The following is a 16,102-nucleotide window of genomic DNA, read 5'->3' as shown; positions in this document are numbered from 1 at the left end:
TTCCTGCTCTCTGAAAATAAGCGGCAAGTTACTGGAAGTCAATGTAAATATTTTGTAGCTATTACAACACATGGTTTAATCTTGCTACTGTGAATAAATCATAGTTTGAACAGCTGATGGAGACCAATGAAACACTGCAATTTATTTGTCAATTAAATTGACAAATAAATGAATTTCCTGAATGCCATCAACTCAGCATGTGTGTTTACCTTTTCTTTAAAGCTACTTTTAGTCTTCAGGATTGCGTATGGATATTTGTCCGCAGAGTCAGAGAAACTAACAACTCAAGCCTGAGACATCCTCCTGACCCTTTCATTTCCAAAAAACCCTCTGAATTGAGGATTATTAGCAGAGTGCCATGGGAAAGTTTGTTCTGCTGCGGCCTCTGCTACCTTTGTGTAGTGGGTGTATACATGTCTGTGTATAGTTGTGTCAGTGCTGGATTGACATTCTCTTCACAAAAGCCCCTTCCACTGCATCCTGACCTGACTTGCATTTAGGGCAGGAGTCAGCAACCTGTGGCCCACGGAGCCTTTGGATCCAGCCCACAGGGGCTCTCCCTGTGTCAAGCTGCAGGCAGCTACCTGGGGGTTCAGTGGAGGGGGAGCTCTGTCTGTGCCCTGCCACAGCTGGACAGCACAGCTGCCTTTGGCAGAAGCACAGCTTTTGCTTCTTCATGCTGCAGCTGAGCAGAGTGGTGGGCACAAATGCCCAGTGGTGGCTGAGTCTTAATGCCTGTCTGTCTCCAACTGAGTTGGGTCATTCTGGCAATCCTCCCCCAACTCCCCCCCCAGCTGGAAAACATTGCTGACCCCAATCCAAAAAATAAATGTCTGAAGTTGGTAGCCAGCCTGATTCTTCCATAAAGTAGAAAAAAACAGTGTCAGAGCCTGATTTATGGAACACCATATTGAGCACAAACATTTATTCAGTTCTATTATCCCCTATCTGAGCACTGTAGTGCAAGCTCTTGAATTCTGGAGTATAATACAGGTGGGGGGGAAGGAAGTGCCTGAAGTGCCAAGATAAATGATCTGTCTACAAATCAGAAATGGCATCACTCACAGCAGGATCTAACTCTAGTTCTTTTAATCGCCAGCAGGAATTCTGCTGACCTGCAGGTTTTTTAAAATAAAAACAACAACAGAAAATAAAGATTCTGCTGGTCTGGGGAGAGCATCTAAATTCCACGACTTGTCTTCAGTGTAGTAATTATGGGTTTGCTCACAGCGGGTGGGCTGACTTCGGGGGAGGATTTTTTCCATCAACTATGCATGTGTTCGAGCTTGTGTCAAGGCTGGCAATGTTAAGTCTCCAGTACAAGAGCAAGAAGAATTATTGCTGATATTGTAGGACTGGGAAATGTCAAATATTACATAGAAACAGAAAAAGCCCCAGAGTATATGGAGAAAAATAAGGATTAATGGCATTAATAAGATACACTAGCAAGAATGAGACAGTAGTGGTAAACAAGCATGGAGCAGGTTTCTGACATTTGACCAGGAACGGTATACTTCATAGACTTTGGAGTCAAATACATTAGCTGAATGTTAATAACTGCACCATTGCTTTTTACCAAACTTTTAACAAAATTTACTAGAACGATTTATTATAAAGTTTATTTTTTCTGGGTTTTTTTAAACTTCTTGTCTTCTTTAAACTTGTTTGTCTTTTTTATACAAATCAATAATATGCCAACTTGAGCAACTGTGGGTGTCATGTATGAAGCTAGAGGTGTAGTCCTATATATAACAGCCATCACCAAGAAGTGGGAAAAGGCTTAGTAGCAACAAGGGAGAAAACATTATTCAGAACAGGATAGGAAAACTGGACCTCTATTTGTCCTGTACTTCATAAACAGATTAGAGGAACATTACATTATTTTCACAGATATATTCATTGCCTTCTGCCACAAATTAACATCCATGTTGAACAGTAGGAAAAGGACACGTGGGAATAAGGTGCATGTCCCATCCTAGAAAGGGTATGATATGGAGGTGGGCCTAATTTTGGAATTTCTTGCTCAAAGTGCACAGGATGTTGATTTTTGCATGAGCTAAACTTTTATAGAAACCAGTTTCTGCAATGCCTGGCCATGCCACTTTTCACTTAGGCCTGAGAATCAATTTTGTCATAAATAGGAGAAGAACTTAGGCCTGAATGAAAACTGGATCCAAATGCTGCAGCTTTAGCAGCACATCTCTCAGTAAGACCCTTTCTCTAGGCAGCTTCAAAGCCAATGCTTGGATTGATGTGCAATCACCAGTGAGATTAACAGCAACAGAGAGTTTTTCCCTACTCTTCTGTGTTTAATAATTAGCAATGCAGACCAGAAAATTGGAAATGCAGAAAACTGTGAATTGCACTGTTACCAAAGACCACATGAGGCCTCACCATTCAACTTAGTTTCATAATTTCTGTCTCCATGGTGTCATGACAACAAGGTCCCTTAGGGACTTCATCAGCATCTACTAATGGTCAATCATTCAGGCCTGTTCTAGGAGAAAGGAGTATATTTAGGCACAGGTTACCTCTGTGGCTGCATAAGAAGCCCTGCTAGGAACAAATCAATAACTAGATAAAAAGTTTTAATGAAAGTGATTTAAACTCTGAAGGAGGTAGAATGATAAGACATGCCAAGGTAGTTCCTGTGTTATGAAATGAGCCCAGGGTGGCACAAAAGGTTTGTTTCCTTTTCCTTGGAAATTCTGCACAATTGTTAATTTTGAGCTTGAGGTCTTACCAAAGCCTATTATTCTGTGGAGCGGGACATTATTATATATTACATGGAGGGCTGAGGAAAAGAGATGATTAGTTTTTGAAGAGGCTCACACCGATTGTCAATACTGTAATTGTGAAACAGGGAAGCACTCTCCATCCCTACAGCAATCCAAGGAAAATGACAGGGATAAAGCCTCTCTGGTAATGTTAGCAGTTCACAGGCTTATGCCTTGAGCTTTTCTCTTATAAAACTGGTTAATTCTATAATAAAGCAAGCAAGGCCCAGCCAAGGAAAAAATAAGGTAAACAAACCCGATCTGGCTGTCACACGTGGCATAATGTATGTGTGAATACAACATCACTGAATGTATCAACCCTCCTGTGTATTGTGGCATCATTTGCAACCTGCATCATGACTTGACATACACAAGAACACACTGTAATAAATGTGGTTCAATACTATGTTGCTTAATCACCAGATGGAGAAGGGTATTTAAGACTTTTGAATTTGAATTCACGCAGGAAAAAGTGGGCAATAATCAATTTAACTTGTTGCTTCAAGTCATCTACCTGAATCTTACTTGGTTGGGTCAGTCATATAATGTAGTTATTGCCCACTGAGGTTTCAAAAGGGCATTACTGAGACTGTCTGCAGGTAACCAGCAGTGCATCGGTGTATTTGGCAGTTGTGTTTTCTCACAGGTCTATATTTAAACTATGTTAGAAACAGACTCTTATAGAGCAAATGATAACCTGGGGAATGGACACAGATTGCATGCTCCCCTGGTGTTGTGTCACCATTGACAGGGTTGTGTTTTTATGCATGTGCCTATGGTGTACACAGTTATTATTCAGATTTCAGTAGCACCTACACTGGAACACACCATTGTAATCCTAGTGACTTGAGTACAGTCACTCCCAATTTACAGTGCATTAGAGAGGAAGGTCAGGCTAGGTAGGATGAGCCATGTGCTGTGGCAGAACTTGGTGCTATTAAGCTGGAAGGCCTGCCTTCCAACATGAGCCAGACACTCACTGTGCTATCTCAGGCAAATCCTTTGACCTCTTTAGATCTCAATCAACTAATCTGTACAGCTAGGAAATAAACTGGACCCCAGGGAAAACCAGATGCCACAGTGGAGCAGACCGTCCATGGACAAGCTTTATACCTGAAAGACTGTCTATCCCTCCCAACTATATGAGTCCAACAAGATATCACCCACAAAAATCCTTGCCATAGACAAATAAGTTATCCCTCTGCTCCTTCCCTTCTTTCACAACCACAGCCAAAACTCAGTCTGTTCTTCAGACAGTTTTTCCAAGCACAACCTTAATTATAAAGACAACAGACAAAGTTAATGCAACCTAAGGAGACTCATTCTGCATTAAAAAACTTTGCAGTTTGTTCTCAAGCCTGAAAATAAACATTTGGGACAAATCCAGGTGTGCTCCAACTGTGGGAACAGGAACTCTGACAGTAGTTTTCCCCTTGACCTTGGGTAAGTCACTTAACATTTCTATCTCATTTCCTCCATCTGTAAGAGGGGGTAAACACCACTTACTTTCCTGTTTCAATGAGGGTGCTGTGAGAATTAAATAGGTAGATTTGGCAATATGCTCCGAGGGCAAAATTCACTCATGTTGTTACTGCTGTAATGTAGACGTAGCCATGATCATGTGAACCAAATTCATCTGCAAAGCAGGGTCACTGAAAATTATAAGGGTAAGTGTTTGTACTGTACTGTATTCTGGCGGCAGCTCTTTACATAGTGTGCAGTCTTATCCCTTGTTATGGTCCTGAATGTATTCCTACCCAACTCTGCTTGTTACTGTGGTGGGGCAAAAGGTTTGTGTTCCCACACCCTCCCCTTCCAGGAGCTGTAAAGGGAGCTCAGGGGCACCATGACTATGAATATACCAAACCCATGTGTGGAAATGTACAGTGCTCATTGCCCCCTATTCCCTTCTCTCACATATTAAGAGAAATGTGACCCTTGACCCTGTAGCCTCCTCTGATCCTTGCTGTACAAGAAACTTACTTTCAGGTACAGACCATCAGTTCGCAAATCGTATCTCTACCCAGTGACACTCACCAAGAGAAATAAAGCCATTAAACTATATAACTCCTCCCTATACATGTCATGCTGATTTCTGTACTGCACACTTACATTAATTCATATTTAAAGGCAACAAAGTTTGCTAACTTTTTCACATTAACCATGTTTCACTTTGATAACTCTGTGAAGTGGGGGAAAGATTCATGGAACAAAGCTGCTTTTTTTGCTTCTAACAGCAGAAGTTCAGTTACTGTCCACTACCTAGAAAGCAACTCCTTCCTGATGCTGTTTGGCAGATCCTTGGCCCAGGCTATGCCTGCTCAGCCAGGATATAGGGTAAGGACACAGAATGGCCTTAAATTCTAATTGGGACCGATTAGCTCAGAAATGAAAGCCCCACATTCTTTCTGACACCAGGAGGCAGTGACTATTTTAGAAAGCAGGTGTAATTAATAATGAAAAGAAATAAGATATTGGGTATGATGGTGGAATTATTTTTTTTTCTTAGCTGGTAGCTTTGCTGTATTAGTGGCTGGAGGCGGGTGGGCCTGGACCCCTTCCCCCACAGTCCCCCAGCCAGGCAGTGGTACATTGTCAGGGCTGCTGCAGTGAAAGATACCCTGGACCTGTTCCCCGCCAGCCGGGCAGCCCTCTTGGCCAGCCTGGGAGATGCTGTGGAGGAAAAGGGGTCTAGGCTCCTTGTCCCAACAGTAGCCCCAGCCCTGTGATGTGCCATTGCCTGGCCAGGGGAGCTGCAGGGGAAAGGAGTCTGGGCTCTGCGTCCCCCCAGCCCCCCAGCCACAGGGCTGGGGCTGCTGCAGGGAGAGACACCCCCTTTTCCCCTGCCTCCCCTCGCCAACTGGCTGCAGCTCAGAGCTGGCCAGAGGGAGGAAGTGGGGCTGAGATCAGAGGCTGTCACTGACTCAGTTCGGTGACAGCTGATGGGGTGGGGTTGTCACTGACCTGTCTTCTGGCCCAGGCTTGGGCAAAGCAAACAAGCTCTGCCCGAGACTAGAAAACAGCCCTGTGCAACACTGCCTGGGATGGTGGTGATCGTACTCTAAGTTTACCCTGGATGGGATTTGGCATAGGCAGTCGATAAAGCGCTCTACCAGAAAGTGCTTTAGTCTAATACCTCTTCCATCAAGCGTTAACTTAGAGCAGGATCCACCATTTTTAAAGCGCTCTAAGAGCCACGAATGTCTGTGCAGTTATGACTTGAGAGAGCTTTCTGTGCACTTAAAGCATTATAGGTGTAACATCTGTACCTAGCCCATGTATTCTTGCAGAGTAAATCTACTTCAAGGCAAAGTATCTCTGCTTTTAATGCAAAATAAATTCCTGCTTCTATCCCTAAATCAGTTGTGTGTGGTTTGGAGGGCAAAGCAAAATACCTCAGAGGTGACCAGAATGCTTGCAAACATGTGCCAGCTAATGGAACGGTATGGCACTTTTATATGTACATATGAGGCAGACTGAGATGTACTGTCTAGATCAGGATAGAACACATCTAAAACTTCCACAAAATTCATCAGTGGTCAGATTTTCAACTTAGTTCACAGAGATGGGAGTTAATTGCAAAGATCAGGCATTTATACACATGCTTTGAGGGGGGGGGCACTTTAATTAGTGTGGCTCAGAGAGCTGCTCTCATTTAAGAACCTGGAGCATCTTGTATATCAGCATCCCCATGCTTAAAAATGGCAGCAGGAGCACTTTATGTAAAGCTTGTCAAACAAGCTTTAAATAACACGCCCCACTGCCATTTTTAAGTGCGGGTGTGCTGATACATGAGACGCTGGAGGCTGCTGAAGTGCAGAAATTACCGATTAATCAAGTCTGCTGCGACTCATATATAGGTGTCCATCATTTCCAGCTCTAAACTTCCAAATCATTATGGAGGCCTGGTGTGAAGAACATCTTCAAATACTGGGAAAGTCATGGATTCTTGATGAAAGACCACGTTCAGCTTTTCCTTTGACCTAGATTTCCTTGGAATCCTGTAAAACATTACCTATATTCTATACAAAGTTTCCCTGGGTAGGTCTGTGAAGTCACAAGATCAGTTACTCATTGCATCTTTCCACCTGGGCTAGAACTGAACAAGTAGGACGTGTTCCACTACTACTGCTCATGAAAGGAACTGTGACTTTTAGTGAGTAAACCAGGGGAGACCCTAGATTCTGTTTCTACCACCAACTGGTATACCTCTGACCAAGTCACTTGATTACTATATCTTAATGTATCTATCACATTGGTATTCCAAGGCTTAATTAATGTTTTTGGGCATGCCTACATGTGCAGTTTAATGTGCATTAGCTTATTTTACTGTGCATTAAAGCATCACTAAAACATGCTTTTTAGTGATTGTGCATTACAATAAGCTAATGCACATTAAGTGTCACATAAAAACCATGGGCTCTTACAGACGTGCGGGGAGCTGACTCCAACACACTGGAGTCGGAGCACAGAAACTGATGTGCTGTAGCAGCTTTCAGCGTCACATGCGTCAGGGTCCCTGTGTGCCCCCGCACTGAAAAAATGGCAGGACGCTTTGAAATAAAACATGTTCAATGAGCTTTAATTCAAAGCACCCTACTGCCATTTTTTCAGTGCAGGGATGCTGATACACATGACGTGTGGGCACTTTTAATTAGCACGGCTCCCTAATTAAAGCATCCAGCACCACGTCCTGGACCACATGTAAAAATGTTCCATGTTCTTTACTTAGTGTGCGTTTCCCTAGAACCTCACAATGCAGGTACTACATTTAACATTCATTAACTAAAGCACGCTAATGCATGTGAAGATGCGCCCTTAGTGCCTTTTGAAACCACTGGATAATAGGCTTTATATAAATGAAAAGTATTATGCTCTTCTTTATAATCTAGTGTATAGTCGCAGTGTTGCTGGAAGTGACATGCAAATGGTGGAGCTTAAGACTTAACAGAGCATCAAATACAAAGGGCAAGTACATTTCAATAATAGAAGCACCTATGTAAAAGCTGATTCCAGGCAGAAAGCTGCCCTGCCACAAACATATATGCAAGGTTAATAGACATGATTTAGATGTGCAGTGATATCTTCTGCACTTTGATTAAACACTGGCGGTTATTAAATATCTCCTTTAGAGAATTCATCTTCAAAAGCCAACGTTGCTTTTCATTTTGAACTTTGATGAACTGTCTCCATTCCAAATCACACATCGGCTGAACTGCAATTGACTGAAGGCCGATGCTTCTGAAGGATAGAGGAAAATCAATATGAAATGTCAAGGGAGAGGTCAAATTGAACTTGTTTTTGCCGTTGGTTTGTATGTTCTCTGCAGACTAAAAGGACATATCAGTAGCTGAACAAAGGGAAATACCAAATATGGGTTTCTGGCACTGAAAATGTCAGGAAAATGTATTTTGTTTGCTGCTTAATTGTATTATGAATCTCAGCTGAGAGTTGTTGTTGCTGAGTAGCAAGAAACTGGAAAGAAACTGTGGAATTTAGGGAAAAACTGCCATTCAAAATCTTAATCTTTCCATATGGAAATAGACAGTGTTCCTCCTAATCTACTCTGCTTTTAACCTAGCAATACTGTGTGGATGTCAAGCTATAATTACACTCTTGGAAGATCAAAAGCATTTGTCTGTGCCTCATTTCCCATTAGCTCAAGGAGATAAGAACCTGAAATGAGATGAGGAAGTGCTGCCTAGATCTAGATTATTAGCGTTAGGATTCAGTAGTGCCAAATTTGTTCTTGCAATATTGCAACATCATGCATGCTGGATATCTTGTATGTAGTTCTTGTAAGGCATGGATCTGCAAAGAGGGGTTGGCTGTTCTGATTTGGAACAGGATCTATATTACAGGAAAATAGGTCCCTTCAGATATGGAACCAATCCATAGAGACAGCTGGTTTAAAACTGGATTTTCAAAGGGGTTTGGATTCCAAGTTCTATTTGGAGCCCACCTGTAATATGCTTGTATTTCACTAGTCACACTTAGATCTTATCCTATTTTATGTTATCTTCTAACAGTAATAATCTGTAACACAAGTGTTGCTGGGTTCAGATAACCTCTTGCAAGTATTTCATGAACAGAGTCAGAACAACCATTGGGCTATGTGAACAAAAAGGACTCATCTGTAAATATGTGTAAATCTAAGATGCTCTACAAAATGGTAAATTCTACTCACAAGTAACTGTGTAGGAAAATATGGTGGATATTATGAATTTTCCAATAGCATGCATAGTACCATGGGACATCAATTCTACTGAGAGAAGAAATGTAACCAAGCTGGGTTAAAGCAGGTAGTGCCACAGGAAGCAACTTCCATTTGAACAGTCACCATATGCTAGCCTGTAGGACCTCTCTTCAGTATTTCTTCAGAAGCACCCCTGGCACTGCAGTACTTGCTGAATCCTACGCTAGTCATGTATTCTTTGCCATGTTATACTTGAACCTAAGATTCAAGCCTAGTTTTCTGGGGAGGGGTATCATAGGTGGAGAATCACCTCTTGAAATCTCTCTGAATCCTGTTAATAAAAAAGATGTCACCACATCTTGGTTCTATAGCATATAATAAAGATTAGAAAAGTGTGAAAAAAACTTGGAAAGATTCTTGTGAAAAAAAAACCATGCCAACCAGTTTCATAAGTGCTTGTGACCTCCTATATTTTCATGTTTGCAAACATCCCATTCAGCAAACTTTTAATTGCAGAATTAGTGATAGAAAGCAAAAAAGACAAAAAAATTCTTGACAGTAGCCAGATACTACATGGAGAGCATTTGCACCAAAAGTGCTTTCCTGGCCATTTTGGAATGCTCTTTGCATAAACAGCAGTAATAAAAAATTGCTAACACTTGCAGAGAACCACAGCTGGAATTGGGCAAGAGAAATAAAACCATGCAGCTTAAGTGACTGCTCATATGGCAGGCCTAACAAACCCTGGTATGCATTATATCTTGTTGTCCTTGTCTTAACTGTAACCTTTTTTGGTCAAGGCTCATATTTTTTAGTCTACATTCAACGTATTATGCCTCTTATGGTGGGATCCTGGCCTCCAAGCAGCATCGTTACACAAATGATAATACTTATAATAACCCATCTGTGAACAAACTATTGGATATATCTATTTCTCACAAATTATTCATTGAATGGTTGTGAACAAATACCTTCTTAATAGTCATTTCCTGCTTGTAAATGATCAATGAAGAGAAAGAAGTGGGACAAATTAGCTGGATACATCATTGGCGACTCATAATTTGGTCAGCTTTAGTGAGGGTGAAATAAAGATGAGATATATAAATCCTTATGCCTCAGAGCATAATTACCCCAAAAAAGGTTAGGAACAAATTTTCTACCTGGTCTGCTTGTTCCAAGTTGTCCACTAAAAAGTTTTTCCCCCAACTTCTGAATTTTCAACTACTGCCAGTGACAGGATATTGGGACTAGTTGGACAAGTGGTCTGAACCAGTATAGCAATTCCTATATTCCTTGGTAAATGGGTTTTCCAGTCATCGCATGATAATTTTGATGCTCCAATATAAAAGTTTCACAAATAGCTTCTTACAATCTATTATCCATACCCTTACCAGTGCCCAGATATGCAGCACTGGATTCCACTGGGTGCATCTACGCGTGTACTTTACCATGGAGTACGCTAATTAGCTCCACAGTAAAGCATCACTACCTATACACGCACCATTATTATGGTGCAGTAAAATAATTCACTCTGGCATAAGATAGCCCAAATTGCTGCTGTACCAAGGAGCTGTTTACTCTGGCATAAATTGCTCTGGAGTTTAAAGCTTTGCATGTGTAGATGCACCCAGTAAGGTTATCTTCTTGCTCACAGGCCTGCCAAAGACTTGCATGATGCTGGAGCAAGATGATCCAATGCTGGAGTGAAATCTGGATTTTATTTTTTCTAGTCCATTTATCAACCATGACAAAAAACCCCACTCATTAGAGAGGGAAAGAAAGAGGAAAGTGTTGCGTGGACCAATGAAATAGTCAAGCCTAATTTTTGACTGATGAAAAACAATATCAGAATATGGTTAGACTTGACCTTGAGCCTGTATAGGAATGCTCCTGGATTTTTGGAAGGCACATATGAATCTGAGTTCTGCAAATTCAATTTTGTATTTTGTAATGATCTAAGACAGGGGTGTCAAACTCAGCTGGCCACAAGGGTGCTGCAGGATCAGTCCGCAGGCCAGAAAAATATTGCAGGGCCAGCCACACAGGCTGGATCGTGCCTATGGAGCCCCCATCCTTCCCCCATTTCAGATCCAGTGCACAGTGCCCACTCCAGCCAGTTCGGGACCTGGTAGGAAGAGGCCCAGCATCCTGGGGCTTGGCTGCTGCTACAAGAACAGGTTGCAGTGCTGGGCTTCTTCCCATGGTGCTGCTGGGGCTCCAGCATTATGGATCACACCTGTGTACTTGGCTGCAGCCGTGGGAACAAGCTGCAATGCCGAGCTTCTTCCTGCAATGCTGCTGGAACTCTAGTGCCATGGCTCTCATTGGATTGGCTGCCAATTTCAGGCAAGAGCACCCAGGCAAGAGCAATGGCCTGGAGTCCCAGAAGCACCACAGGAAATAGCTGGGCATTGTGGGAGCTTGGTTGCCACCCCAGAAACAAGCTGCAAGACTGCTGGGGCTCCAGCACCACGGGTCCTTCCCAGGCACTTGGCTGCTGCTGGGGGAAAGCCCCTATCAAGACCCTGGGCTGGATGACTCAGCTCTGCAGTCCAGATGTGGCCCACAGGCAGTGTGTTTGACCCTTCTGATTTAAGACAAAACCCCCACGTGCAAACCCTTCCTAACTCTGGAGAGGTTCCCAGCAAAACTCCAGTCTGAATCTTAAGGGCTGATCTTGTATAAAACCATCTGATTCATATTTATCCAAATTTCAATTCCCTTTGTTGGGTGGGTTTTGTTTGATTTTCTTTTAAATTTTTTTCCCCCATAATGAGCTTTAGGTGACTCTGACCCTCAAGCTTTGTATGCAGTTGCGATTGAATCCTGTAATCAGATTTCTCCTTTCTTCGTTCACATCCCATCACTAAACGCCTCCGTTCCTCAGCCCTGGTGAAGTGCAGAAGTACTCACATTTGGAGTGTCTGTCACACAAGGCAGATGCCCGCATGTCACACAGTCTTATTGTTCCTTTGCTGCTGCTGTAGACAAAGGTGTTGCAGTGGTGCGGATGGAATTCTGCGGCTGTGATCACCTCCGTTAGCTCCTCCATGTTGGCTGGCTTTATATCAACAATATCTGACACAGGCAAGTCAAGGAAAAGCAAACAGTAGGGACAAGTACTCTCAACATGCAGCCCTGGTGGTTATTAATCACCTCTGGCTTTCGTTATCATGCAGTGCTTAACTGGGTCACTTTGTTTTGGAAAGCAATTTTTCAGCTGCCCTGGTTTGTACTGGTGAATACAAAGGCAATGTTCAAAACTCTTCTGTTCTTAATCCTGAGCAATAAGGTTCTGCATCAGGATCTCTCATCAAAGCCCTGTGTTCTAGCTCTCTAGGGGATATTCAGATGTCCAAGCTATTCAATGAGGCAAATCCCTTTAAACATATAAGGTAAAATCGTAACTCCATGGAAATTAATGGGAAAACTTCCAAATTTCATCTTGGGTGCTTAAAGCGACTTATATTCGCATCCATCATTAGGAAATTACCTGGTCCTTGCACTAGCCATTCTTAGATGTCTGTTTTTGCAGACTGTATACAAATAAGCAGCCTTTTACATAGCTACCAGAACAGTACTATTCATATGAGAATCCCTATTTTTGTGGGTTTTAAAAAGCCCTTTTTAGATAGCAAAACAGAGGTTTAGAGAGGTGAGGTGACAAGGCCAGGGTAGAACCCAGGTCAGCACTGATCTAACCTGTGGAACGTGCTATCTCTGCATTGTCAGGCAAGAAGCACTTTGGCTGCTTAGCGTGCCCTCCTTACATCGTCACCATTTACCAGCTATTCCGAGTTGTGTGTGTTCTGTAGTGTGTATTGTTATACATATGGTACCTGCTGATGGCTTTTCACATAAGCCGCTTGGGGCAAGGACTTGGTTGTTTTGGCTGGCACATTTTAGTGTTGTATGCCTTGATGACAGCATATGAATTAAATGATTCATATAGGGTCCAAATTTACCAGTGCTTGCATTTCCCAGTCCTCTGACAAGTATTCAGAAGGCAATGAGAAACCACTTTCCAAAAGCTCTACTCTCAAGAGATGCATGCTATTGCTGAATATAGCAGACAGGAAACTATGGCTGGGATTTTCAAAATAGCCTAAGGGAGTCAGATGACCAAATCTCTTTGAAATTTAGCAGAACCAGGGCCCCAAATTCTTTTAGCTTTCTTTAAAAATCTCAGACTATATCTCTGCTGAATTTAATCTGAACAATGGTATTGAGAGATGTCAAATTTCACTTCCTCGCGTTTAAATGAGATCAGTGTTAACATACAGACCAAAATAAACTAACGTGCTCAAGAAAATCCCATCTTTTGTCACAGTATCTATTTACCTAGCAACCGCAGCTGCTTGTAACACACAGCTCAGTACCCTCTTTGTCCAAAGAATCACAAGACTCCACTGTGACAAATTTGCCATGGGCCAGAATAAACATCTTTTATTACAGTCCCTGGAAAATAACCCCATGTGAAATAACAATGGAACAACTCTCCCACCCCCACCCACACACAAAACAACAAACACAACAGGCCATTGATGCCTTTGTAACAGGAACATTTTTCAAGTGCAGGTTCAAAAAAAATCCTGGACTGAAAACAAAGTCATCCTGAGATTTAGGTTGACATTTAAAAAATTAGTTAGACCTGCAAGCATAAGGGAGGCAGAAAGGACCCATGTCAATCGCACAAATTCCTAGTGGTAGATACGAACTTTTGATTGTCTCTAGCAGTCCAGCCCTAACACAGTGTTAGTGGTCACGGGTGGTAGGAGGGTTTAGATTTCACAGTCCTATCAGAACACCCTGCATGGGACAATTTACTGACTGTACATGGGGAAAAGACAGCACCATTACTTTCATCACCCCATGGAGAGCAAATTAAGGTCCTGCTGTTCACAGCAATTTCCAGAGAAAGGGAGGAGCGGGGAGGAAAATATGAACTTCTCAGTCCTGTGGGGATGGCTTAAACTGACAGCAAGAGAAGTCCTTTCCCCACTGCAGTACAGGGTGGGGGTGTGAAAGAGAGGATATCTTTGCTCTTGGTGGGAGAAAATGATGTAGTTGGGTAAAGCTATATACAGTCATACAGAGTGCCCAGCTTTTAGCTCTGCTGTTGCATCAGTTCTACCCTTCAGTTCCTCACCTCTTCATATGCTTTTTGGCATGAAAAATGGTTTGTGCTTAAAGGGCATTGTGAGCTCATCTACAGACTTCTTGTGTTGCTATTATTTGCATTTCGAGTAGCATGGGGACATTTTTTAATCGTTGTGACTCAGTTTCCTCCCCTGTAAAATAAGAACACCTTGTTTTTAGCCAGAGTGGCTCATGTATGCATCTTAGTGTACTTCACAAAGGCAAACAGCTTTATTTTCATGCTGCAAATAGGGAAACTGAGGCAGAGATGTAGCAGAGGTGTGAGGTAAGTTGCCCACAGTCCCTCTGTATGTCAGCTATAGAGTTTGTAACATAGCTCAAGCCAGCATCCTACCTACTATACTGCATTGCAATATAGGGCTAGTAACACTTACTTGGCTTCCTCACAGACTGCTCCGAGAGTAGATTTATTAACATCTGTAAAGCACCTTGATAGTCTAAAATGAAAAGTGATAGAGAAATGCATCGTGTTATTACACCTCTGGACCCTCACACAACTTGGCCAACATCCCTCAGTTCTGACCTGCAGTAAAACCTTGCTATTACAGCTCCAGGCCTTTGCTAAGCAGAGACTTCAAATCATGTCAAATTGTGCAATGGTTTTGCAGCGTGCACACAATCAGAACTGGAACAAAGCCCCCAAACTCATTTTTGCTTGCAACTTAAGTAAGACTTGAGCTTAGGTCTCCAGACATGAAAGGCCTGCTATTACCTCTGAAGGTTTTTAAACCTAATTAAACTGCACTGCACTTTGCTGAGCAGGAGCTTTTCACATGATGCATCTGTCTTTTCTTTTAACTAACGAACAATTTCTACATTTTTAAAGAACTTGCATTAAGTTCTCAATGGTATCTCCAACAGGCAATGTTTACTGAGAAATCAGCTATCCTAAAAGAATTGTTTTAAAATGCTTGGGGCCAAACTGAAATCAATGGAGGTTGGACCAGGCCATGCCTACAGGATAAACTTACTGTGCTCCTAAGCCATGTCCTCATGTACCTCCTAGACTGCCATGTCTGCATGGTGCTTTGGCTGAGCTTGCTAGCACTTCTGAGTGACTGTGACAGTTAGATATCCTATGGCACTGTTAGGACATGGCTGGACTGTCCTAACAGGTTTAGGAGGCAGTCTGCTCAGACCACCATAACATGCTTGAGGATACCGCTCTGTAGTCTGGGAAATTTATCACATAGATATGGCTTGAAAAAAGTCTGACCCTTGAAATCTGCAAGCAAACAAAATATTACAGAGTGGTGTAAGGGACAGAGGAGCCTGGCAAAAGCCAGCAAGAATCTCAGTTTGCGCAAAATCAAAATAATAATCTGAAGTCATTGGTCCAGACTTTGATTTCAGTTAAGGTAGTGTAAATTAATAGGGAAATGCAATAGTTTCATAGTTATTAGGGTCAGAAGGGACCTATTAGATCATCGAGTCTGACCCCCTGCTCTAGGCAGGAAAGAGCGCTGGGGTCAGATGACCCCAGCCAGGTGTCTGTCCAATCTCCTTTTGAATATTTCCAAGGAAGGGGACACCACCTCCCTTGGAAGCGTATTCCATATTTTGGTGACCCTCACTGTAAAGAACTTTTTCCTGATGTCCAGCCTGACTTTGCTCACTTTTGTCCATTGTTTCTAGTTACCCCAACTGTCGCCCTGGTAAACATCGTATCCCCCACTTTCTGCTGACCCCCCTGATGAGCTTGTAGGCGGCCACAAGATCACCTCTCAGCCTCCTCTTGTGGAGGCTAAAGAGGTTCAGGTCTCCCAACTGGTCCACATAGGGTTTTTTCTGTAGGCCTTTAACCAGACAGGTGGCCCTCCTCTGAACCCTTTCCAGGTTATCCACATCCCTCCTGAAGTGCGGCGACCAAAACTGGATTCAGTGCTCCAGCTGCAGCCTGACCAATGCTGCATAGAGGGGGAAAATCACCTCCCTAGACCTGTTTGTGATGCACCTACTGATGCAAGAA

General features: G+C 42.6%; 1 protein-coding gene and 1 long non-coding RNA gene across 4 annotated transcripts in view; one reads left to right on the top strand and one right to left on the bottom strand.

Annotated features, from left to right (window-relative positions):
- The window catches only part of PPP2R2B (protein phosphatase 2 regulatory subunit Bbeta), a 162,654-nt gene that overhangs the window by 7,228 nt on the left and 139,324 nt on the right, over window positions 1-16,102 (bottom strand). Inside the window, exon 6 of the mRNA XM_006028165.3 lies at window positions 11,887-12,051. Coding sequence (XP_006028227.1) covers window positions 11,887-12,051 — 165 coding nt within the window. The remainder of the gene's footprint in view (window positions 1-11,886; window positions 12,052-16,102) is intronic.
- LOC112551017 overlaps window positions 1-16,102 on the top strand; it is a 199,491-nt gene that overhangs the window by 63,499 nt on the left and 119,890 nt on the right. The window lies entirely within an intron of this gene.

The sequence above is a fragment of the Alligator sinensis genome, unplaced genomic scaffold (genome assembly GCF_000455745.1).
Source record: "Alligator sinensis unplaced genomic scaffold, ASM45574v1 scaffold135_1, whole genome shotgun sequence".
Lineage (NCBI taxonomy): Eukaryota > Metazoa > Chordata > Crocodylia > Alligatoridae > Alligator > Alligator sinensis.
This window is presented reverse-complemented; position numbering and strand designations above follow the sequence as displayed.